At 36.3% G+C, this 27,344-nt stretch overlaps 1 protein-coding gene across 1 annotated transcript in view; it reads left to right on the top strand.

Moving 5' to 3' along the window:
* The window catches only part of LOC134755834 (uncharacterized), a 77,733-nt gene that overhangs the window by 25,285 nt on the left and 25,104 nt on the right, over positions 1 to 27,344 (top strand). Inside the window, exon 2 of the mRNA XM_063692447.1 lies at positions 749 to 2,533. Coding sequence (XP_063548517.1) covers positions 804 to 2,533 — 1,730 coding nt within the window. The 5' untranslated portion in view covers positions 749 to 803. The remainder of the gene's footprint in view (positions 1 to 748; positions 2,534 to 27,344) is intronic.

The raw sequence follows: 27,344 nt of genomic DNA, 5'->3' as shown, positions 1-27,344 counted from the left end.
GTTCATAGCGTTAATATGGCCATCACTTGGTCATATTAACATACACTGTCGGAAATATGACCATTTTCTAAAGTTTTAAAAACTAATCACAAGATTCGTTCGAGGGTTTTTTCGTGCTTATAATAAGTTACCTAATTAAATACGATATAAAATAAATTTGACTTGTAACTAAGTGTAAGGCCTAAGTGGACGCTCGAAGCGGAGCGTTCGGCGGGGCGTGCAGCGTGGCGTCGAGCGTCCAAGGGGTTAGAGCAGCGTGCATGGAGGCCGCTCAAACTCCTATAGGAGCGGTCTTAGTGCACGCTGCTCAAATCACTCGTGAGCCCGATGCCACGCTGCACGCCCCGCCGAACGCTCCGCTTTGAGCGTCCACTCAGGCCTTACACTAACTGTTATACAGTGCGTTATATATAATCTGGCGTCAGACCTTAACGTGGCCATATTCGACCCAGGTACCTTATTAACATTAATCTAAAAACTACGCCAAAAGATAATAATACACAAAAATATCCCTCCGCGACATGGTACCTTTTATATTTACGTCGCCATTGAGTATTCGCCAAAGTGCATACGTATACGTATAATGGAGTTTATTTCCGATCTTAGCTCATCTTGTACCTTTCAAGTGCAGCGACAGTGAAAGAGAGAGGCCAGGCGTGCCAGTCCTCGCGTGCCATCCAATGCGAACGCAACTTCAAACATTCATGCATTTTTGTTACGCAAGTTCATGAATATTTTTTGCCTACAGATTCGTGTCTGAGAGCGGTGTTTGATAAACAGCGCCGTCGCGCGTTGTACGCGTCATGGCGGCGGACGTGGTTGGCGACGACTTTGTCACCATAGTTCCAGTGGGCGAGAGTCGGCCTGCTCCCAAGGAGTTTCCAGAGTCAAGAAGTACTTTTGTCACCGTGCTGACGGTGGGTGCAGCGGCGGGTGCGGCGGAGGTGGTCGTGCGCCGGCCGCGAGGTGCGCGCCTTGGGCTAGGACTCAAGTTTGAAGGAGGATCCGCTGCAGCGGAAAAGGTCAGAAGACTTCTGGTTCAGTCATGTGCGGAAGACAGCCCAGCAGCTAACGCTATCGCACCATGGGGTAAACTAATACCGGGTGACGAAATACTTGCTATCGATAGCATCTCCGTCTCAGAATTGACTAGAATAGACTGTGTTCGAAGACTAAAAGATTCTGACGAAAAACTGACCTTACTCGTACGACACTTTGAAACCACGAATGAATCTGAAAAAGATAAGACAATTGTGGACTCGATGGTATCAGGCAAACAATCGACAGAAATAACAAGACCTACAACTTTGCCGCCGCCAGTTCCACCAAGAAAATTGGGCAAGAAAAACTCATTTAAAGACAAACAAACTCTTCAAACTGTAGGTGAACAAAATGGAATTTTGTGCACTGATGGACACGACAAAGACAATATAATAAATGGACAACAGAATGGAGCAACACCTTATTTAACAAAATTATCAAGAAAATCTTCTTTTGATAGTCATATACATCGGCAAGGCAAAGAGGGAATAGCTTACTTAAAAAGAGGTTCCCCGGAAGAAGTTAGACGCCTTGTGCGTCGTCTGTCCGACGGCAAAACAATGCCTCCGGATGCCGAAGTTTACATAGACTTACTCTCAACAGAATGGGAGCGATGTCTAGCACTCGCAGATGCAGAGTCAGATGATACAGGCAGTTCAATCTCCACGGTAGTTGACCGACTGGGATCTATGGCTAACTCTGTAGAAAACAGTATTCCGTCCACTCCTACTATGCAACCGAAGACCATAGATATACAGAAAGTCTTAAATTGCATTGAAAACATTGATTCTAACATTTTAAACGATATATCAAGTACGAGGTTCCTAGAAAAGGACAAATTCGATATTAAGGAATCATCTAAATTCAACGATAAAAATGTAAATATCAAAAGTTTAAGTAACCACGAGACTTTGAAACAAATTACTCTGTTGTCAGATGATACGACTACATCTGTTAAAAAACTTGAGTCTAGTGATAAAAATAACAACAACACTATTCTCCATACAACTGTAGAACACAGTGAAACCAGTAAGATGACAGAAAAAACGGAAATCAAGACTGAAACCATAGTAGTAGAAAAGCCTAAACCAATGCCAAGAAATACAAAAATTGAGCGTTCTGTGAGTGAAAAGAAGCCAAGACCTATACCTGTTCCAGAAATTCCTCCGCCGCCAGTACCGGAACAACTTTTAACACCAACAAAGAAAAATTGTATCGAAACATGGTTGCAAAGATCCGAGGACGAGATGAAAAATAAACCACCTGAAAAAATGGAAGAGGCTCCACCGCCTGAAGCGTTACCTCGATTGATAGACTTTGTTCCCAAGACGCATTATAAAGAATATGGAACCGACTCGGCGCCATCACTGCCAAGACCCACCACGGCGCCGCCGCCGCCACCTCCGACAGCGGATCCTCGGGAGGACGGCTCTGGTGCTTCACTCGACACCATTGGCGACTTTGACGAGAGCTGTGATGTCACTGATAATGCGTAAGTACCTATTATTTAGCTTAATAACAAAGTAAAGCAATTGAACAAAAAATTAAGTAGGTAGGTTTTGTATTGTAGCTATGAGGTTATCTAATCAAACATGATAAAATTAATTTCATCTCTTATTCTTAACTATGTAAATTTGTGGTACATCGATAAAGTAAGAATCATAGCATTAAAAGTGAGATTATGTTAACATACGAGTATAATTACAAAGGAGGAACTAAATAGGTAATTGTCACTCATCAGGTGATCAAATTCAATATGATATAAATATGCGGCACAGATGACATGTTTTAATAGCTTTGACTGAGAGCATTGGTTTTATTCACAGCTTCAAGGAACCTTGAGAATTCGAGCTCGATACGCTAACGCATTTTTAAAAGATAAAGGATTTTGACAGATTTGATGCGTGGTCAAACACGCACTTGGCTTTGCTCCGTGGTTGTTAGTGCTAGAAAGCTGCAATTTAGCATGGGATATATAAATCAATCATGCCGACAAAGTGGTAAAATAAAAACGATTGATAATAAAAATTAGGACACGTCCACACGTAGTGGGGATGAATATTTTTTTCGCTTCAACCTTATGGTATTGGATATCATTGGATAGGTCTTTCAAGACGAATACGTGTTTCCCACAACCATTTTGTGATTAAGTAAATATTTACGGAATCGTGATAATTATGCCTAGGAATTTCATGATATGGCAGATTTTATACATTAGACAAGTCTTTCATGTGATATGGATTATTTGAGATATTTATTTAATTCTAATAATAAATCCAAAGAAATACTTTACGATAAATGTAGCGTCAAAAGGTTTGCTCTGGAGTATCTGTCACCGGCTCTGCTTGCTTGTTAAATAAATACGAGCCATTCAGACATAAACCTGCCTATTCGTCCTCGCGAACCGCCGCTCGTCGTAAAACGTTCCTCGTTCAGGTTTAACTGTATTCGTACACAGAGGTACCTAATCCACGGGAGAGGAGTCTAAAACGGGTAAAGCGGGTAGACACTGTTTTATAAGTGCGAATGTAAAAGAATGCATATGTAATGATTATTGGAACACTCCTGAATTTTTGTAATTTTGTAATCTTGTCGAATGATGAACAAATATTAAAAAATCAAAAGTCTTAATTGAGACGTTATATCGTGAATTTCCTACACTTAATTTGCTACAAACTGCTAAAATAGGTCTAAAGGGGCCCACTGACTATCAGTCTGCCGGACGATATCGGCCTGTCAGTTAGAACAAAAATTTGACAGTTCCGAACAACTGACATGCCGATATCGTCCGGTGGACTGATAGTCAGTGGGCCCCTTAAGATTATTATTTGAATAAATTTAAATTATTATTTGAATAAACGGCGATATTTACATCGAAAGCTGCATTTGATGCAGAAAGCCAGCAGCTTTGCCTAGTGAGATTAGGGACCAATCTGAGGATTTCATCCGAGGTAACACCTTACCAAAATGGCGACTTTATAAAAATATAGACACAAAACGGCTGCACCGATTATAGTGACTGGGGCATCAATCAATTCGTATCGAAAATAAAACATTTAAGAAATTAAAGATGGCGGCCAAACATTCCTATTTTTTTTCTTTGTAATGAAAATAACAACTAAATATTCTATAATATGGTCACATATTCATTAATTTAAATAACACCTGATAATATTATTTACAACATAAAATAAAAATCTTGACAATCCTTCAAGTAGTTTTTGAACTACACGCATTACAAAAAGCGCGTAATTGCCGTCCGAAACGGCCCGATCGCACCAAAACTGACAACTGCTGATTTTCTTTGTTTTGAAAGATAAAAAAAATAAAAATAAAGAACAGAAAATATATTTACTCTAATTAATGAGCTACGAATAAATAAATAAATGTATTTCCGCTTATTATTTACTCCTCTTTATCATTTTCGTCAGATGTGGTTAAACTTACAGAAATGAAAATTCATATGAAATCAGAACAAAATATACCTAATATAATAGGGGTTATTACTGCAATGTTCTGCCGCCAGAGTGCAGCACCCATCGTAAACAATACAGTAAATTATACATCCTGTGCTTTAAACTGTTTTTTGACAAGTTTCACAGACAATTAAATATGACATTGATGTATCAAGGCGGTTTGTTTACAAAGGGAAACGCAAAAATCGAAACTCGGCTATCTGCCTCTTTATCGCTCGAATATGCAAGAGTACTTAATAGAGGGGTTAGATAACAAAATTACGACTCTCTAGTTTCGCGGTAGACCCTCAGATTGTGATAGATTGTAGTAGTGGCGCCCCCTACGCAGAATTTCGCGTAATATTCTCTTTAAATTAAATACATATATAGAGATGAACTACGCCAAAAACTCCCGCCCCTTAATTACTATTTCAATGTGTGTTACCTATTTCAATAGTAATGGAGGGCGGGACAGTTTGGCGTAGTTTATCTCTATATATGTACTTAATTTAGTTTATATTAGGTATTGTATTTTGTTCTGATTTCATATGAATATTCAATTTCTGTAAGTTAAACCACATCTGACGAAAATGATAACGAGGAGTAAGTAATAAGCGGAAATACATTTATTTATAGCTCATTAATTAAAGTAAATATATTTTCTGTTCTTTTTAACCTTTGAAAATAAAGAAAATCATCAAAGCTGTCAGTTCTGGCGCGAGCGGGCTGTTTCGGACGGCAGTTACGCGCTTTTTGTAATGCATATAGTTCAAAAAGTACTCGACGGATTGTCAAGCATTTTTTTTATTTTGTAGATAATATAATCAGGTTTCATTTAAATTAAAGAATATGTGACCATGATACAGAATATTCAGTTGTTATTTTCATTAGAAGGAAAAAAAAACGAAAATTTCACAATTTTCTTAATATTATTAAGCGAAAACACATTTATTTATTTATAGCTCATTAAATAAAGTAAATTTATTTTCTGTTCTTTTTCACCTTTGAAAAGAAAGAAATATCATCAAAGTTGAAAATTTTGGCGCGAGCGGGCCGTTTCGGACGGCAGTTACGCGCTTTTTGTAATGCGTATAGTTCAAAAAGTACTCGACGAATTGTCAAGCATTTTTATTTTATTTTGTAGATAATATTATCAGGTTTCATTTAAATTAAAGAATATGTGACCATATTATAGAATATTTAGTTGTTATTTTCATTAGAAGGAACAAAACTGGCCAAGTGCGAATCGGACTCGCGTTTCAAGGGTTCCGTATATTACGCAATTTTTAACAATGTACCTATTTTTTATGTAAAACGTGAGATATCTTTAATAAATCCGTAGGGGTCGGATCAAAAACTAAGTAATGAAGTCCGACTCACGCTTGACTGCACATTTCTAATAGTTTTTCCTGTAATCTATAGGTAAAGAGCTATTTTGTATATTTTGTAAAAAAAATTAGACCCAGTAGTTTCGGAGATAAAGGGGGGGGGGGGGAGGGGGATTGTCATTCTTTGGCTATTTTCTTAAATAACTTCTAAACTGTTTATTTTAAAATGACAAAAGAATATATTTGAGATGCTCATAACGAGTACTTTCAATTGATATGTAACATGATATACTTAGTTTTAAAAATTTTATTTTTAAATTTTATCATGTACCCCCAAAAGTGGCCCCCATATCTTAAATTTGTTTACGTTAAATGTCCGTCTTTGGGTCACAAACTTACTTATGTGTACCAAATTTCAACTTAATTGGTCCAGTAGTTTCGGAGAAAATAGGCTGTGGTAGACGGACATACAGACAGATGCACGTGTGATCCTATAAATAAGTGTTCCGTTGTTTTCTTTTGAGGTACGGAACCCAATTTTCTTAATATATCTTATAAAAAAACACAATTTTCTTAATATTCGGCCGCCGTCTTAATTTCTTAAATGATATATATTTTTTTCGATTACAGGTGTCAATACAAATTGATTGATATATCAATCACTAGAATTGGTGCAGCCGTTTTATGTCTACAATTTTTTTTAATTTTGCAACCGCCATTTCGGAAAAGGTCCGCCATCTTGAATTGTAGTGGATGAAATTTGTGTTTCATCACTGGGAAAAGCGGCTTGCTTTCTGCATAAAATACAGTTTCATTTTGCTAAGCCCTATCAGGCTATCACTAAGTATCAAAATTAGATTTGTCATTTAATTCTAATCGTTTGTAGTGATTACCCTAGGCTAGGCTAGGTTGCAGGGCAAAACGGGTTTTTGGGGTTTTTTTTATATATTTTTTATTAGGTACAAAATTACACAGTCTTTTTGTCTTATATTATATCGAAGTTCGATAATCAAATTTGTTTGTCAAATCAAATACATAAAAACTAAAACTTATAGGCCCTCTCCGTTAGCTTACCCATTTTAGGCCTCCCTCCCGTGACTATTTGTAATCAAATCAGCCATTACCTACCGAAAATTGCTTAAATTTATTCATATCTTACTTACCACCTGATACAGTTTGCCTTTCAAATAATTTGACTTGGTAATTCATTACTTAGTGGTTATATTTAAACTGCTAGAGAATCTTAATTACGCTGGGCCGTTTAAAGGGCGAGACAAGTAGTTAGGTATTATAATATGCAAGTCGTTGTTGTGGAAACAGTGCTTGCGGCTATAAACTAATCTCTACCCGCTGCCTGCCGCCCCTCCACTTCCACTAATTATCCATACTGTTGTGAGCAAAGGGATTTGCAGGTCGGTAGTTCTTCGATTCGATGGTCCTAATATTGATTTCCCTTGCACATTCCTGTAGTGAACATTCATTTTACATATGCTATGCTCTAAAGCTACAAGTTGTGCTACAACACAAATCTTGTAAATATAGGAGAAATTTATTTTTAACTACTAGGTGCAAAGTAGTAAACTAGTAAGCATAGGAAAGTCGCTTTTCACCTTGGGCGAAGTAATCGCTGGTGTGCAATTGAAACCGTTCGTTTACCGAGTAAAGCAAATTTCTAGAAATGTTAGATACTTTTGCTAACAGTTATTAAAAATTACGAGTCAAGTTTTGATTTAAATCAGTGTCAAGATTCTGTACAATATTGGTTATAATAAGGTAAAATCCCAAATTTATTTTTATTTTAACGTTTGGTTATTGTTCTTTTATTAATCATCAAATAGCCTTTTTGTACCTTTTAATTATTTTATAAATAAATAAATAAATTGAATTGAATTGAATTGTGCATGACTTGAATATTATGGACATTGCAGTATTTATAGAGATTTAAGATGACGTTCGCATGGCAACTGTAGGCTGCATTACTGTTACAGTGTTGAAGTCGCCGCTATATCTGTCAATTTCCTTGATAAATTGAGTGTCATTCGCCGCCGCAGTAATGTCGTAACAGTAATGCAGCTGCACTTGACATCCGAATGACACTTTAAGGTTAAATTAAATGTCCCATGATGAATTATGATCTCATATTAGCATGTGGGACTAAAGACTGGTTAAAATAAATTAACGCGTAGATTCATGTATGTATCGAAGAGATAAAAGTGACGCAGAAATGCAGTAAACACCGGACTCTAAATAGGTATGTGTTTGATATTGGTTGTGAAAATACAATTGTTGTTTTCGCTAATTGTTTGTAATTGCTGTTCATTGATTTGAAAGCGAACTTCGTTGAATTTCAGTAGGAATGTGACTCACCCGATGGAACATAATTGTTAGTCATTATCGTGTTGGTTTCTAGATCATAGCTACGAGTTATAAATAACGTTCAGTAGTTATACGCCTCAGATGATTAAACCATCCTTATTTATGTCTTAATTGCTCATTCGATTGTAATGGCGGCTTTCATTTATTTTATTTAAAAAACATTGAATTATAATGAGTAAGTAAAAAAAAAGTTGTCAAACGGGCAAGCTTCAAAACAGTTTTATAATTTAAACGCTAATCGCCAATGCAACAATATCTTTATTGTTTTTTTCCGCAAACAATACTTTTTCCAGCTGCACAGGAATAAAGCCTGAAAGAAAGACGTGTATATTTTATATATTCGGAACGGTGACATACATGGAAAGTTTTCTCTATTTTCATGCAAACTGGTGGCAACAATAGCAGTGGCGTGGCACGACACGAGCGCACCCGGTGCGCCCTCGTAACTCACTCCGCAAATGCATTGCGAATACTAAATATTGCGTATATATGTACATACTCGTACCTATACCATACCAATTTTACACTAGCTCGTTCGCCTAAAATCGTCATGAATTTGGGCAAAAGAGTTCTTTACCTAATTATGGTATCTAAGTAAGTATGATTGGTATTTTTAGTGATATATAATGATTACTTTACTCATATTTTATACTTATTTCTGAAATTAAGTAGGTACTTTAAAATAAAATCTAACCAGATCCAGACAATTTTAAGTAGGTAATCTGGAATTGAATGATTAGTAGAAACTTTAGATGAAGTGCACTAATTATAAGCAAATTCGAAAATTTAGATTGAGTGGTTCAACGAGGGGTTGTGAAATTTAGGTCAGCACAATGTAAATTGAGTCATGTTAGATTCGATCGCTCGCCGGACTTGATTGAAATACGGCTTGAAAACTTCAGAAAAGATTTATTCTAAACCGTTAATTTAAAATAAATAAGCACAATATATCGAAATGATAGGTATATCGTGCGGGTTGTCGAGTTAGACACAACTTTTCACTCCAATAAACCAACAGATTTACAAACAGGTCGCATTTGAATAATATTGCGTTTTGGCGGGGCGGGATAATAGAATAGGGACGAATTTATTATCGGAAGTATCTCGGCCGGGCACACAACAGTGCGCGAAGTCCTTTATCAAATATCTTTTTGGTAGTACATAGGGAGTAGGGTGGTTAAAAAAACTTTTTTTTCCGACGGGGCACCCGCTTACTTTGCTACACTTATTATGCTAATAAAATACACTGAAAACAATTACTCAAATAAAAATCTAAAAAAAAAAAAATTTTTTTTTCGGATTACATACGTTGAAAAGTTTCAGTGGTTGAGCACCCCCTTGCAGTTGTAATAAAGTTACAAAACTTTGCGTAAGTATTTTATCAACATAATAAGTGTAACAAAATAAGGTGTGCCGCTTCTTCTAGCTAGAGTTTGAATTTTTCCCATACAAACGTAAACCACCCTAATGGAGTTAATAAAATGCTAATATTGTGTCACGTGGGAATGTTAGATAAGAACCCCCTTGTTGTTTAGTACAAAAACCCTTGGTTAACATATAATTAACCAATTATATGTTAATACATACATGATTTTATTAGTATATACATGTAGGCAGTAGGTATATATATATTAAAAGTATTAAAACCAATTTTTTCAAAACTTTTCCGTACCTCAAAAGGAAAAAACGGAACCCTTATAGGATCACTCGTGTCTGGCTGTCTGTCCGTCTGTCACAGCCTATTTTCTCCGGAACTACTGGACCAATTAAGTTGAAATTTGGTACACATTAAGTTTACTTTATTAAAAAATATTTTTTAGTTTAGTTTATTAAAAAATATTTTTTCAAACTATATATCGTGTTATATATTAAATGAAAGAGCTCATTGTGAAAATCTTAAATATATATTTTTTATAATTTTAGGATAAACTATTTAGAAGTTATTCAAGAAAATAGGCAAAAAATGATCATTTCCCCCGTTATCTCCGAAACTACTGGGTTTAAATTTTGAAAAAAATTAACATAATAAAAAATAAAAAAGTCAAGCGTGAGTCGGACTTAATTACTTAGTTTTTGATCCGACCCCTACGGGTTTTTTAAAGACATTTCACTCACGTTTCACATACAAAATACATTGTTTAAATTGTGTAATATACGGAACCCTTGGAACGCGAGTCCAACTCGCACTTGGCCGGTTTTTTTTATGCAAGCGCGTACCTTAGAGTTTGTAAATGAGCTCAATAAGGAAATTGGGCGGTGGTTACCTGGGTTCTTTTCGCATCCACTTTCATAAATGTGTATTACTGTCGCCACTTTCCAAATTTCAGGGATAACACCAGAAGACATGTTGAGATTATAGATGTAAGTCAAGGGTTCAATAATCAAATTTTTGATGGATTTGAGGAGAGTGTTATTAAACCCATCAGTGCTCGGGGCACTGGCCGTCTTCAAGTTTTGAATAAGATGGCCGATTTCATTCGGGTCAGCCGGTTGAAGAAATAAAGAACGTGGAACAGTGTTGTTGTAGTGAAATTTTTTCGGCTAGCTCCTCCTCGGAGTCATTTAGTCTATCCGTGATTGTTGTTGCCAGATCTTGTCCTACGTTTGCGGAAAAGGTGTTACAGTGATTAACCGAATTTTGGGGAGTATCTTTTGAATTGAGTAGTCCCAGGCAACGGCGTTTGGCCTTGGAAGTGTAGGAAATCTTTTTAATAGTTTTAAATCTTTTTCAGAACACTATCATATTACTGTTCTGGGTGGTAAATGGTTATGAAATTTGCTATATGATGATACAGATTTCGTAAATCTAGCTTTTAATACAACAGAGTTATGACCGAAAAAATAAATTTTGTGTCAACCCTCCTTGGTTTCCCCTATGCTACAGTTCATCTAAAAATTTTTTTAAATAAATAATCACTTTAATACAGGTTAGAGGGCTGTATTCTAAGAAAGTAAAACGTTTTTCACTCGGTTCACTTCAAAAACTCAGGAACGGTTACGGGTTTGGAGCATGAAATAGAAAGTCAATTGTAATCATTCTCTGACCGCTCGCGTAGCTGATTCGTGATCACTTGTCAATCATTGGATTTTTATCAATTATTGTATTTATGGTATGTTCATAATGATAAGAATCAAGAGTATATGTCGTTTGTTAATTTTAAAAAAACAAGCCTGGCGTACAATTTAAGTAATGTAGGTAGGTGCTTAATAGACTGATTAACGTCAAGCCGCAGAGAACTGAAACTTTCCATACAAAAAAACGGTGACAGACGGTTTGGTGCAACCGACCCTAAGTCAGTGTTATTTTAACACCGATCTGGGCTTTATTAAGACGGAACCTATTATTTTAACACCCGGTGGACCTAATCACAATCATTATTTATACTTTGGCCCGCGGAACCTTATCGTAATTATAATCAGTCACAGTCTTTCTTAGGCCGACTGGTAACATTTACAAATGACGAACAGTTACCTAAATTAGTCATACTAACGTTTTTTAAAACATCTTGTGATTTCAAAGCGGTGTAAATAAGCAATTGTAGATTAGGCAAAACAAATAATTTTATGTTAAGAAATAAAACGCTTTCTGGGTGTAATTTACAAATTCCATTATTTTAAGTAGCATTTTCTCTGATGACTGTAGTAATAAAAATCATTAGGAATCTCAGAAGAATTTATTTTTAATAGTATCGTTATTCTGGGCAGAAATATATATATTGTAAGAAAATAAAATTTGCTTTTACCAATAAAGTTCTGTATTCTGTATTCTGTAATAACATCAACTCTAAAGCCATATCAACAAAAGCCATGATTCAAGATGCAGGTAAAATAATTTGAGACTAATGGCCTGATTCGAACTTTAAGATACGTCAAAAAATTCCTGAAGATACGATATGGGATATGGATCGCATATGTCAAAAGTGACGTTTCTTCAAACAAAAACGTCACTTTTGAAACTGATATATCCGAGCCATATCGTATCTTCAGCAATTTTTTGATGCATCTTAAAGTTCGAATCAGGCCGTAAGTTCCGCAAACAAGCGCTAACGTAAAATTTCAGTTTGTTCACACCGGTGTGAATGGTAAATCAGTAGCCAAATACAGAATGCGGCACCGGCATTTATAATTGCCACTGTGTTACACCCACGGAGCAGCTGCATAACTGTACATTTATTAACTACGACGGTTTACTTCTACTCCCAATAACTTTACTTACTGTATTCAACATTTTAAATCATTTGTGCCAGTTAAGTTTGGTATGACATACCTACATTATATTGAATTTTATGCACATTCTTCATAATTATAAAGAGTAAATATGTAATCGCACTTAAACTATCGTGAGACATATTTCAAAATATTTATCAGTACGGTTTTTACTCACTATTATGTTTAGTCGCTTTTGGCGACATGTTTCGGATTCTTTGGGAATCCATCCTCAGGGCAGTGCACGACGTACAACCGCCGCGGACACTCGTGCCTGAGGATGGATTCCCAAAGAATCCGAAACATGTCGCCAAAAGCGACTAAACATAATAGTGAGTAAAAACCGTACTGATAAATATTTAGTAAATATGTAATCGTGAAAATATAATACCAATCAATGCAGTATACGCCGGACCTTAATAAACGCTACTATGTAGGTTTCTTTTAAATCATAAGGATCTAAAAAGTGGGCAATGAACCTACCTACCTTTACCTTATAGGGATAAGTTCGCCTTTGTAGCTAAATGTATGGGAATAAAGTGATTTACTACTACTACTACTACGGCAATGACATTAACGATCTTCTGTTTATTACACACAAAGACCTATGTAACTCCGTATCAGATGAATAGTCTAAGGAAAAAACGTGCCTCGGAAAATTAAGAAAAATTTATTCTCGGACAGATGTCGTTTACACCTTTGGCCTAGTCTCGGCTAGATGGCGTTAACGGTTTCGTTTGTTATTTTTCAATTTTAACATTTATAACACATGTACAAGAACATGGGTCAAAATCATAAAAAAAAAAATACAAATAAAAAAATCATTTATATATATTTTTGGTATTTTTATACAATTTCATTTTTAGTTTTAAGCGTGTGCCGATAGATGGCAGTAAATTTACTGTGGCTAAAAAATTTACTATGACAGTAACCCTCTATCCTATATATTCTCTTTGATTACACATAATTAAAATGACCAATAAAATTACAATTAATAAAATAAATACCTACCTAAGAAAACTAAAACATTAAATAATTAATCACTCATAAAAATAATTAACCTAGCTAGGTATAGCACAATCGGATTAGGTATAACCTCGAAACCTCTTCCAAAGTTATGAAATTTGGTATGTATGTTAACTAAAGGTCTCTTTTTCATGTTCACACTATTTGACATTTGGGGACCTCGAGGATTCGTAGCTATCTTGGAAAATGTGTACCATCCTGGAGAAATTTGCGTTTTACTCTAAATCTACGTTCTCTGTGAAAATATGTTGTAAGGCAACATTAAAGCTTATTAAATTCTACATAAAAAAGTCCTAGATATCTTTGTGGAAAAAATACATCTTGTTATAGAAAATAACTGCTGAATCCAGATTTAGCGCTATACCCTTTCAGGGGATATTCTCTTAATAGGAAACTCGTAGGAATATGAATTCTACTTTTGTCTATACATTTGTACAAGTATACCCCAATATCAACATTTTACTCGACTGCGTCTTAAACAGAAAGTAGGGTTATGGGTTTAAATACTGATAATTAGTACAACCTGTAGCTCAGGATACTGGACGGATTTTTTAAAATTACGTATTGGTAGATTCCTCTTGGCCTTAACAACCTGTTTACATTTGTTTTATTAAAGAAAAAAAAAATCAATACAGCCGCCTTGAGAGGACGCCGAATATTAAATCATATTTTTACTTCTAGCGCCTATACACAATATTTTAGGCGCTAGAAGTAAAAATATGATTTAATATTCGGCGTCCTCTCAAGGCGGCTGTATTGATTTTTCTTTAATAAAACAAGTGTAAACAGGTTGTTAAGGCCAAGAGAAATCTACCGATACGTAATTTAAAAAAATCCGTCCAGTATCCTGAGCTACAGGTTGTACTGATTATCAGTATTTTAACCCATAACCCTACTTTCTGTTTAAGACGCAGTCGAGTAAAATGTTGATATTGGGGTATACTTGTGCAAATGTATAGACAAAAGTAGAATTCATATTCCTACAAGTTTCCTATTAAGAGAATATCCCCTGAAAGGGTAAAGCGCTAAATCTGGATTCAGCAGTTATTTTCTATAACAAGATGTATTTTTTCCACAAAGATATCTAGGACTTTTTTATGTAGAATTTAATAAGCTTTAATGTTGCCTTACAACATATTTTCACAGAGAACGTAGATTTAGAGTAAAACGCAAATTTCTCCAGGATGGTACACATTTTCCAAGATAGCTACGAATCCTCGAGGTCCCCAAATGTCAAATAGTGTGAACATGAAAAAGAGACCTTTAGTTAACATACATACCAAATTTCATAACTTTGGAAGAGGTTTCGAGGTTATACCTAATCCGATTGTCACATAAATTACACAGCTTCCGGACGACTAAACAGTATCCTACACGTATAGTACCTACCTACTAACAACAACACTTAAAGTCTTATGTCCGTCGGTAGACTTTATGGTTTTGCAATAAGGTTATACGGTGAATAATTTAAATCATTATTGGACACTTAATACGAAACGACTACTTCTTTAAAACTATCCTGGAGGGGCGGATAGGAAGCAAGCGGGATAGAGGAAAACCCAGACGCAGCTTTTTAGATCAAGTGAAAGAAAAAAGTAGGGGTCGTGTCGTATTAAAAAGTCAAAGAGCTGGCGCAGGATAGGGAATGCTGGAAGATACTCTACCGACAAGAATTGAATTGAATTTAAATCAAAACCGTTTCCATTGGACTTGACTTAAACTAAAATAAACGAAGAATAAAATAATATTTTCATAGAAAGTAATTTAATTTGTTATTAGGGTAAACTTAGAAATTGTGTGTAGCGTGTTCGATTCGATTCCATTGTAGACATGTATGATTAGCGTAGGTATTTGAAACAAGATTCACTGGGTCAAGTAAATATGCACAGATTCAGCAATAATTGCCGAGTAAATCGGCTAGTAGGCAACATTCCGCGATTAGTGCAGCTACTGGGTCAAAACCATAAACCGAATGAGATGCCAATTTAAATTTATTTCTGTGCAAATTATAATATCTTAACTCTAAAGTGAGATGATCACATTTGAAAGCCGTTGCGAATCACGAAACAAGTGATAAATTCGTATCGCTGAAAAGAAGATCCGAAAGAGAAATTTAAATTCGTTTTACCTATTTCGCAACAAGCATAGTGACATGCCTGTAAGACAGCTACGTTACGTAAAATACTCGCATTATTCGTAAGTATTCATTGTTTATTTAACAAAGAAATTAATTGTTTAAGGTTTAAAAGGTCAAGCGTAGGTACAAAGTCGTGGCATTGCGTAAAACAGCGATCATTATCTGATTAATGTTGAATCCTTAGTTTTCAGCTGTGAAAGTACATATTACCTAAGTATGTGTATCATTATTATTAAGTGGTTTCGTCCAAATTCGGGCCTGACACAATATTGCAACAAATAATGCTCTCTTCGATGTAATCAAAGCAGTAACGTTCACGACTCGACCCACATATCCGAGAGAGAAAACATGACCAATAACGAATACGGGGCATTTTGATACGGACTTTCAGTGCTTTCGATTGATCTTCCGGTAATGGATAGGTAGGTACAGAATGTAATTGACAGTTAGTGTATACAATGTTGACTTGTCCTAGAATGCGACGGGGTGTGGTTGCATGTAATGTATTAGTGCGCTGTTTTGTTTCGTATTAATGTGCAAGTCACTGACAAGACGACAACATCACAATGTTCGAGTCGAGGTCATGCATGTTCTGTAACGGGCCATCTTCGGTATTAGCGGCATATTCTATGAGCGGATTGAGCGGCCGTGGAAAGGTGATTAGTCAGGCTCCTTTGACAAAGGCTTCGGCTAGCGTCAATCTAGTCGCATTTGCGTTTCGTAAAGTGCTGTCATATCCATGACTTGAATAGCTAGTACGTTGTCAGCTAACTTGTTGTCAGGATATGTTGGATTTGGTTAAACTTTGTTCGTACAATGTTCCGTTAGTTGAACTTATAATCGTCAACATATAGTGATTATTGAAGTATGAAAATATGACGGATAACGTCATATCTTTTTGGGTATGTGTAACAAGTACTTGTACTAGGTGTTAAAACTATTATTCTACCAAAGTTGTTGTTGGATTGCAGAAAACAAGTAAGTTAAGATACAAGATCAATTCAATTAAGCAGATCGTTCCGCCCAGTTACATTTCGGCAATTATAATTATTACTCAACAACGGTGGCATATTATACAAATACACCTACATCAGATCCTCAAATAGAATGGCGTCTATTTAAAGATTATTAAAGATTCTAATCTACTTGACATTTAGCAGATGTTTACTTGCCTTTAATAGGCTGAGCATTGATCTGATATGATTAGTGTAACATGTTGTGAGAAGTAGGTTACTCTCGTGTCGACCATCGCCGCTGAGCGGCCGTGGCGCCGTGAGCTCGCTGTGCGATGTACTTTACCCTAATAGACCACTTCGCCTCAAGCGGACCAGAATACATCTGATCTCCAACCACTCGTAGTCGTTGAAAGACTTGAGATCAGGCTATACTAGACATTAACCACAGTCGAGTGAAAACTGTCTATTGAATAGACATGGCATGGTGGTGCGGCAGCCGGCGGCCACTCGCGCCGGTAACGGTACTATCGCCGCATCGGCCCTGCAACCCAGACGCTGCTCTCCGTCTCTGCAACCCAATACATCTAATACTGTTATTAAATTTATGTGTGTACCTTGTCGTACTTTCTCTCAGGTTTGATGGTAATCGGCGACATCGATCACTCCGATTTTACTACAGAGGTTCCCTTTCTGCTAGGCTCTGCACGGTTTAATAATTTAACACCCACATTTATAATGCTGCTATCGATGGCCGTTCAGATAGTTAAAGAAATCATTAGACTGCAGAGTTCAAGAACCTTGGCAAACGCCAAGACGAAAATCAATAATCGCCAATAAATATCGTCAACGTTTTTATTTTATTTCCTGCTGGCATCGCAATGTCGTCAAGCAATTTTCTTTAATTTACCACCAGTACGTATGTAGCTTCTCCCGTAATTAGTATTAATAGTTGGTTACCACTTAAGCGTCAATTGCTTGGCCAAATTGGACTAGCTGAAAACATATTTTAAACAGAAAATGTACTCACGGTTTATTAACTGTATTGGAAGTATTGGAACGGATGAGCACTGAAATTACGGGAAATGCGGGCATGGGCAAAGGTTTCTTTCATTAAAGTAATTAAAGAATATCGAAGTAATTTTGATGAGAATGTGGAATTCCTGGCACGAGAGGCGGAAACGGCGACCGCAGCGACCGCCTTGATCTTCCACATTCTGCTATGTGTCACATACACAGATCACTCATCCTCTAGAAAGAACACATAAGACGACATGCCGTGACAACACATAGGTGCTCCCATACTAGCTTACGTTAGATAATGATAACGATTTTGCTAGTGCGTAATTTTATATACTACCTACCTACCTCTCTGTGTCTCAATTCGTCATTCTTTGAAAAGTGAAAACCTATATAAATAGGGACATAAATTTATTTTGGTTTTCCAAAATCGCACAAATAACTGATTCGTGTAAATAATTAAAATTGTGTGTTGTCGTTGTATGATGCTAAATGAGGTTCAAATACCATCCTTCATAATATGTTGTCTAAAGGAGGTAGTCTTTGACCACATACATGGAAATGATGGAAACGTACTAGTGGTGCAGCGACAATACTACGTCGACCTTATTCACACGATCCCCTCGTTTCTCCCCTGATTGTAGGCAATGAATTATTTACTCTTACCCAAATAAAATTTAAGCATCTAAATTGCGACTTGAATATTGTAGCGCTGCTAAGTGCTGACCGAATTCTCAAGCCTCGAAATGTCACTGTCAGTATTCTATTAATTGAAAACCATTAAAAGCTTTTAAAATGAAAACAAGGTTCTAGATAGTTATCGCCGACGTGGCTATAATTTTCCCAACTCGTTATTTATTAACTTTCCGAGTCGCTAAACTTAATGTATAAAATATGGGTCAATGTATAAAACAAATTGCTAATGCAGCTTCGGCCAAAACTATTGATTGAGTACCACCTTTTTACCCTTATTACTTTTAATTCCGATATTATACCACTTAAATATTGACACAATTAAAAATAGCTATTTACATATTTAGCTATTAACTATTTGTATGTTAGCGTCTTGATTTACACTATGCGATTGTGCGGTTTGTGTGCGCAAATGATTAATCTATGCAGATATACATCTAAGAAACATATTAAACCGTTAGTATAACATTTCTTATTTCATATGTTTTGTTGAAAAAAAACCGGACAAGTGCGAGGCGGACTCGCCCGACGAGGGTTCCGTACTTTTTAGTACTTGTTATTATAGCGGCAACTGAAATAAATAATCTGTGGAAATTGTAATTGTCTAGCTATCATGGTTCATGAGATACAGCCTGGTGACAGACAGACGGACAGACGAGTTAGTAATAGGGTCCCGTTTTTACCCTTAGGGTACGGAACCCTAAAAAGGCGTAAAGGAGGAGCCTTTCATACTGTACCTACATTTATAAATGCCTTCCGACACTTAAGTACCTTCTCCCATTTTCCAAGTCGGTTAAATATTGATCCAATTATATTGACGGACGTAGATTAGCTGTGTACCCTTGTGATACTTAATATCGATTACGGTAGTACATACTAAGGCGTCCGTTAGAACACGTAAGTGCACATAATGTGTGGTATTTCAGTAAGGCTGCTCATGACAGAAACTACTCCCAACATACTCGTAATAGGTATTTAGATTACTAGGTGAACTATTTTTCACCATACCAGTTGGTAAAGGCTCTTTTGATTGTTCAAAAAGTGTCCAGAAATTTGCATTATATTCACATGTGAGGCAAGGTAATCAAATGCAAATTTTAAGTTGTTTTCTTATGTTTGCTGGTAGATGATTTTGAATACTAAAAATTTTATAACATTAATTTAATTGATTTGCTTTGATTTAGTTTGATATTTTACAGTTAGTATTTTCCTTGTGTTGGTGTGGTAAAAAAAATGTGTTTCACTCGATGGCAAAATTTGTTTAACCCTTGTGCGTTGAAACCCTTGCAGCGCTCAAGATTCCATTTCTCAAATTGAATTTTTGGAATCTTTTGCTTGCTCGGGTATCAATATTAGCACGAGAGGTTAAACAACAAATTTGCCCCCTTGTAAAAAAAAACAAATAACTATTAACGGTTCATCGCATTTAAAAGTTATTTTGCTGCCGTGCCGCTTAGAAGTCATATTTGAGAATCATTTTAATCACGTGTTGTGTGTCAAAATAGCCGCTTCTACCTGAAAATACTATTATAGTAACCGCACCAATCATGAAACATTTAACAGTCAATTTTTAGTATTTTTGATATTTCAACAAGGATAATTTTACAGTATGCTTGTATTCGAAAAGAAACGAAATAAGTACCAATAGGCCATCAAACGAAGGAAATACAGGGGAAATAATTCGTGTATAAGCAAATTTTGGCATAGTTGTAGGGAATGGTGTATTAAACAACATATGTACTAATAGTAGCGTACCCTTCTCTTAGGGTGTCCTACCTCCCGTGTCAGTTTGATGTGGTATTTTTGCGACACCTGTATCCTGTATATTTATTTTGTAGAAAATTTTATATAGAGATTTACGTACTACTATTTTTTGCTATGAGTTATTTACGAAAAACTATAAAAAGAGACCCTAAAATACCCCCCTACCCGTTAGCTTCACCCTCACCCTTCGGTACTTTTAGTATGTTGTTTATTACACCATTTCCTACAACTATGCCAAAATTGGTTTATACACGAATTATTTTCCCCGATTGGCAATGTTTGGTCTTCGTTTGGTGGCCTACAAATTCTCCAGTCTAGAGCGAAAGGTTTTTTCGCATTTGATGGCCAACACAGACTGTTGGTTATCATAGTCGCCATATGAATGTGTTAATAGTTAAAACAAGTCGAATTGTGCCATACGTTTTATGTTATGGTCCATGTCACGAGGCGATCTCCACCTACTCCCCTTCACCACTCAGCATCCGGCACCCTCCACGTTTCGACAGCACCAATAACATTTTATTAATCTCGTTGCTTTTTATTTTAACGAACCCATTTTGCTGTTTCTATTTTTATGAAACGTAACTTTATATGAGGTTTTTTAATTAAGTAGTATGTGAAAAAAGTTCTACTGCAGTATTTTGAACGGTTTTTGTACCGTTAATGAATGTCATAATTTTATTATTATATTCATATGATGCTGACAAAATGTATGATCGTGTGGCGTATTTTAAAGATTATACACTTACACCTTGTCACCATGCCACGGAGCAATTTGCTAGTTAGATTAGGACGATTAAGGACCTACAATTACCCTACGCCTACAGTAGGTGTACTTATGTGTATTTTTTTTTAATATTCTTTATTCAAATAGGCCTAGCAACAAGCACTTTTAAATTGTCAAGTTTTAAATATTACCTTAATCTAAATATATCAGAGCAATTTATTGATGCAGTTATTATTATTCTTTAAAACATTGAATTATTATACCTATAGATATGTCAAACTTAATAATAAGAATTCACAAAAGGATCGTCAAACACCAAAAATACTATATAAACTGTATAAAAAATACTAGTCTAGAAACTTTCTAGAATAAAAATCTATCTCATTGTAACATCAGTTTATTGGAATATAAAAATTGAGTCGTTCCTGCCTAAACAAATTCTGGTTTGTCTTTTCATTTTATTAAAATCTGAATTTAATAATTTGGAAATCTACGTGGAAGTACCATTCATAATAAATACATTTTCAAGTCAGAGATACTCCTGTAGACAGCAGCTGCGATCTTTACGGATGCAATATGTGTCCATCAAACTTTTGCAATATCTTTGTGATAGATAGCTCTTCTGGCAGCAATTTTGATTTGATTTGCCGTTTCGTATTCCCGGCGATTTTTCCAGTGAGCGATTCGGACAGATGGAACGGAGATAAAAACTTGACTGTTAAGTTTTCCTCTTAGTTTTTGGATGCGATATCTAAAATGTTATATTAACAATGAAATCTAGAAAGAAAACCATATAAGTACAACAACATGATTATAAAAATGTCCTTCTTTTAAAAACCTGTCTCCATTTGCGTCTACTTGTCACCGCTGTTTACCAGTATTATATACTTAACCCCTTATTCATAGAACTTAGCAGCCTTTTACAAACTTTTGTTAAATTTGATCTCTTTCTAACAAACAGAAATGTCTAAATGATGCATAGCGAGAAACGATTATCAACGGTTATTTATATTTGACAGACGATTGGGTATGAATAACGCAACTATAGTTTCACTGTCATTAGATTTTTCACCTCTGCCTTATAAGTAGGCACAGGAACGGTTTACCCCTTTACAGTACAGTCGCCATCAGATATATCGGAGCGGCCGAGGTGCTCACAAATATCTGAACACGCATCTATTGTCAAGGCGTTATGTGCGTGTTCAGATATTTGTGAGCACCTCGGCCGCTCCGATATATCTGATGGTGACTGTACCTAATGACGCGATGTTTTGCACTTTTTCTATGGAAAAAACGGCTCATCATTTAGGTACCTACCTAAATATATGTAGTTCCTACTAGTTCTTGTACAAGGCAAGTCTGTTTCGCAGGTAAGCAAAAAAATATATGACGAAAGAAGGCTAAAGTAATGATACCTATACCTATACTAATGATACTAATACTACTTACTACCTATTATAGCACAACATTCTTCTGTCGTTCTGATCAGATACCGCTTCAATAGGTTTGACCTTAGTACTAGTTTAATTGAATAAAGGGAAGGGAAGGTTCCTGAGCACTGGTTGACTAACCGGTTCAGCGAAGGAAGGTTTAAGTATGTAGTAATGAGACACGTACTTTCGATGTGTAACTGAATAGTGACGTGAAGGCTTAAAAAGTCGGGGCGCGCGCCGCTTGGCGAGTTGCAAGGCGATGCATTCACTAGCAACACAATATTTATTTTGTCGAAAGCATAGTTTTTCCTACTTTTATTACGATTTAGGCTTTGAAGAGTCTAAGTCAGTCATCAAAGCAATATGTCAATATGTATGCAATATGTATGTAAGGCGATGCATTCACTAGCAACACAATATTTATTTTGTCGAAAGCATAGTTTTTCCTACTTTTATTACGATTTAGGCTTTGAAGAGTCTAAGTCGAAGTCATCAAAGCAATATGTCAATATGTATGCAATATGTATGTGTTCGTTATATCAGTTATCATCATTACTGTAAACACATGGATATAAAAGAGGAAAATTTTAATGAAGATATCATCACTATTACCAATGCATTGGAAAGTTGCATGAAGGGTAATGTGTCCGAAATGGTGGAGGCCCTCAATACGCACCTACTTTTGCTTTTTGATGTCCATGCTCCTATCAGACGAACCTATGTTAAAGATCAATCCTATCCGTGGATCACCTTTACTATTAAGGAGATGATGAAACTACGTGATGACGCGCACTCTAGAAGCAAACTGACGAAATTAGATGCGCATATAAAATATTATAAAGAATTAAAACGAATAGTTAGCGTTGCAATGCATCGCGAAAAAACGGCCTATTTTAATCGAAATATAAATTTTATGAAAAACCCCCGTAAATTATGGAAAAACATAAAAAATAATGTTGCAAACTTTAAAAAAAATGACTCCCAGTTGCCATCCCATCTCAGTAACCCTGAAAAAATTAACGAAAACTTTTTGAACCTTCCGTGTAATAATGATGTTAGTATATCCCTTTTGACATTCTATGAGTTTCACAGATTTGACTCGCATATTTTCAGACTGAAGCCCGTAAGTGAAACATTAGTATTAAATTTAATTAAATCAATTACAACAAACGCACAAGGTCACGATGGTCTCAATATTAGTATGATTTCGCTTACTTTACCTGAATCCTTAGCAGCAATCACAACCATTGTCAATAACTCATTAGAGACTGGTACATTCCCTGAGCAGTGGAAAGTGGCAGTCGTAAAACCAATTCCTAAAAACCAGAATCCCAATGACTACAAAGATCTTCGTCCCATTAGCATACTTCCTGTCATATCAAAAATAATGGAAAAGGTAGTTTGCATGCAAATGACGGACTACCTTGAGGCAAACAACATCTTGCCGAAAAAACAATCAGGCTTTAGGAAGTCTCGAAGCACTGCAACCGCTCTCCTAGATGTTGTAGATGATATTTTGGCTGCACAAGATGCTGGCGAGACTACATTACTGGTCCTGCTTGATTTCTCACGCGCATTTGACACAATTGATACCTCTCTCCTCCTATCTAAAATGGCTTTCTACGGGTTTGACAATTTATCATTGAAGTGGTTTCACAGTTATCTCAGCGGTCGTAAACAGTATGTTAAAATTTGTAATGATGATGGCACAGAGATGGTTTCTAGAACCCTGCCGGTCACCAGAGGTGTTCCTCAAGGCTCGATTTTGGGACCCATCCTGTTTAGCTTATATAGTGCAGATGTCATCAATCACATAAAACACTGCAACTATCATATATATGCGGATGATATACAGTTGTATGCGTCGTTTAAAGTAAATGATACCAGTGCGGCTGTACAAAACCTAAATGACGATTTAAATAACATAAACAGGTGGTGTGGCCAAAATATTCTACACTTGAACCCATCAAAATCAAAATTCATGTTGCTAGGCACACGGAAGCAAATTGATAAAGTTGCAGCACTTGATCCTGTAGTTTCTATAAAAGGCGCTCCTCTAGAAAGAGTCGTTGAAACTCGAAACCTGGGTCTTGTGATGGATGAATGTCTAAGGTTCGAAAAACATATTTCTGAAACTATGCGTAACTGCTTCTATCGGCTTAAAGTGCTGTACGGGATTCGCGAGTGTTTGTCTGTTGATATGCGCATCAAATTATGTGATACCCTTATTCTGTCGAAATTAAATTATGCTGATGTAGTGTTTGGCGAGTGTTTACTAGCTAAGACAAAAAAGGTACTGCAGCGAGTACAAAACGCATGTGCACGGTTTTGTTTCCCTGTCCCACGACGAGCACATGTTTCGCCGTTTTTAAACCAGCACGATCTCCTAAATATGAATTCACGTAGACATCTACACTTTTCCACATTGTTGTTTGGAGTCATAAAAAATAAAGAACCCTCGTACCTACATGACAAGCTTAACTTCTCGCAGCGCGCCATAAGACACGCATCACGACTCACTTTTCCTCCACACCGCACGGTTGCCTTCCGTGGCAGCTTTCGTTTCGCTGCCACCAAGTGTTGGAATGATTTGCCACCACCAGTACGTAATTCGAAAACCGTGTCCACCTTTAAAATTCACCTCCGTAAATTCATACTGGCTAAGCAAAAATGCAACACTTAGGCAACCGTGCACACTCAGTCACTCACACACAAATCGCATAGACACTTACATACATACATACACACAAACATTCATAAGACTTAGGTATAGGCTAATTTTAATTAAGTAATTTGATTGTTATTTGTATTTAAGCTTTCCCTTATTTATTTTTTACATTGTGTTTACTAGTCCATCTACTGGGCCTTACTGAAAATCAGCGTCGCAGAGTGTGCCATGTTGGCTCACACCGTGACACCAAGCTGAGTAAGGACCATTTAGCGCAACCTCATTCTGTTTAATTATTTCTAGTTTTAGTCTTGTTATGTTGTGCTAATAAATGCTTTTTCTTTCTTTCTTTCTTTCTTTCACATAAATATTAACATTAATTGATTGACGAAGTTAATTGCGGATGTTGACTGTACGAGTTACGAGTACACAATTAGCTCCATGCATGAATTTATTTTTATTTTTGGATTCATAATTTATATCGTTGGAACACCGGAAATGATAAAAATACTTTTGTAAACCTTAACATTATTTTATTAAAAAATATTTAAAATGTTGAAAATTTTTGAGCGGTTGAAACGCTTATAATTTTTGGCGCGAATTCGACAGAGCGTGATGACGTCACACGTTGGGCGGTCCAACTGACGTTTGCTACTAATGACACTAATCTGTCGAACGCGTGACGTCACGTGGCGTTTCGAGCGTTTCGCTCACTAACTTTTCGCGGGCAAATTTTTGTACTTTTTATTTATAATTTTAAGTAATTAAATGGTAATTTAAAAACGGAAATGCATTTGTAACATGATATAACGATAACAAACATCCGAATAAAACATATTTCGTTCAAATATAAACTTCATGCATGAGGCTAATTGTTGTGGATCAGTATTGTGGGCATATGTATCACCAATGTTCTTAACTTTTGGGTACAGAAACGGAATAATGTGAACACTATTATAGGTAGGTATGTCCATACGTACCCGGACCCATTTATCAGTTATAGAACAGTCACAATAAAAAACGCACAGGGAGCAGGAAGCCTATGTACCGGTCTACCTATGGAATTGTTTCCTTTTAATACTTTTGAGGTCGTTAGACAAAAACTAATGTTTTGAAGCATCGTTGAACAACGAAACAATGATACGAGTACACCACATCTCTATACAAAAAGTGTTCTGATGGTTAATAATGATGTATTAGGAACTATTTTCCATACATGAAATAAAACTATGAAAACGGATTATATCGCGTATATTGAATTTATAATACATCCCGACGTTTCGAACTCTTTACAGCGTTCGTGGTCAACGGGTGACTGAGGAAAAATTACAAAGTGCAAAAATACCCACATACTAAAATAATGAACAATCATAGACTACAAACTTTAAGGCTGGTTGTACATGCAAAATCGGTTCATAAGGCTAGTTATACACTATAATTATTTTTCAAGTAAAGATATATATATATATATATATATACGCGATAAAAACTACGCCGGCTCCAACCCTACACCACGGACCCGAGAAGATTTAATTCCCTCCTAAATTGTAGGAGGGTATCCCAATATGGGACCGGCAACAAACTCGGCGGGACACATCTTTTCAAAACATCAGAATATCCAGCATCATCCAACACTAAGGTCTCACAGTCTATGTCTCGCTTGCTCCTTTATCAGATGGACTACAGGATCCCAAGCTGGTGGTAGAGAAAAGCCATCTTCCCTATTAAAGTTTGGATATTTCTTAATCTCAATGGCCTCGCGCAGCATTCTGGGTATGTAATATACGCGATATAATCCGTTTTCATAGTTTTATTTCATGAGTAACTATCGCGGTAACCGAAGACAATATTATTTTCCATACAGTTTCAAGACTATTTCCGTAGTATCAATAGTTAGTCTGCAATATTACATATTTTGTATATTTGTACCGAACATTGCATGGCAGGCCTCTGGCAAAGGGCCTCTCGGGGAGAGGGGCGGGGTGGACGGTCACGACGCGGTTAGCCTAGGTTAGGCTTCGGCTCGCGTCCAGCGAGATGCTCTCAATTCTGCCTTTTGATTAAACACGCCGTGCCTCGTTGCTGGTGTATTGTGCCTCGGAAATTTGCTCCAAGGCACTTACAACCGTAATTAAAAGGCCGGTTCGGTTACTGGGTATCTAAATTTACCCATGTTCTGCATACACAGTATCATAGTTTTTACTAGCAAAACAGTTGTAAAAAGAACGACAGCTTTAAGTTAGAACATATATCAATATCAGAGTATGGACGAACAAATTACCTAACACAACAATCTGGCCAATGAATTTCGCTAGGGCACCTAGAACGGAGACGTTAAAGTTACACGTGTAAGTATAAGGTATAACTTACCTCATTCGACGTCTGTCGGATAATCAGAACTTCGTTCAAATTTCATCAACTAAGGGCATGTTGTGTGTACTTTGACTATTTCACAAATTATGCATTCATACAGATGCTAATGGAAAATGTTTTATCCTGAATTAGCATTAGCCTGGC

The sequence above is a fragment of the Cydia strobilella genome, chromosome 3, assembly GCF_947568885.1.
Source record: "Cydia strobilella chromosome 3, ilCydStro3.1, whole genome shotgun sequence".
NCBI lineage: Eukaryota > Metazoa > Arthropoda > Insecta > Lepidoptera > Tortricidae > Cydia > Cydia strobilella.
Note: the sequence above shows the minus strand (reverse complement) of the source record. Positions and strands in the feature narration are given on the sequence as shown.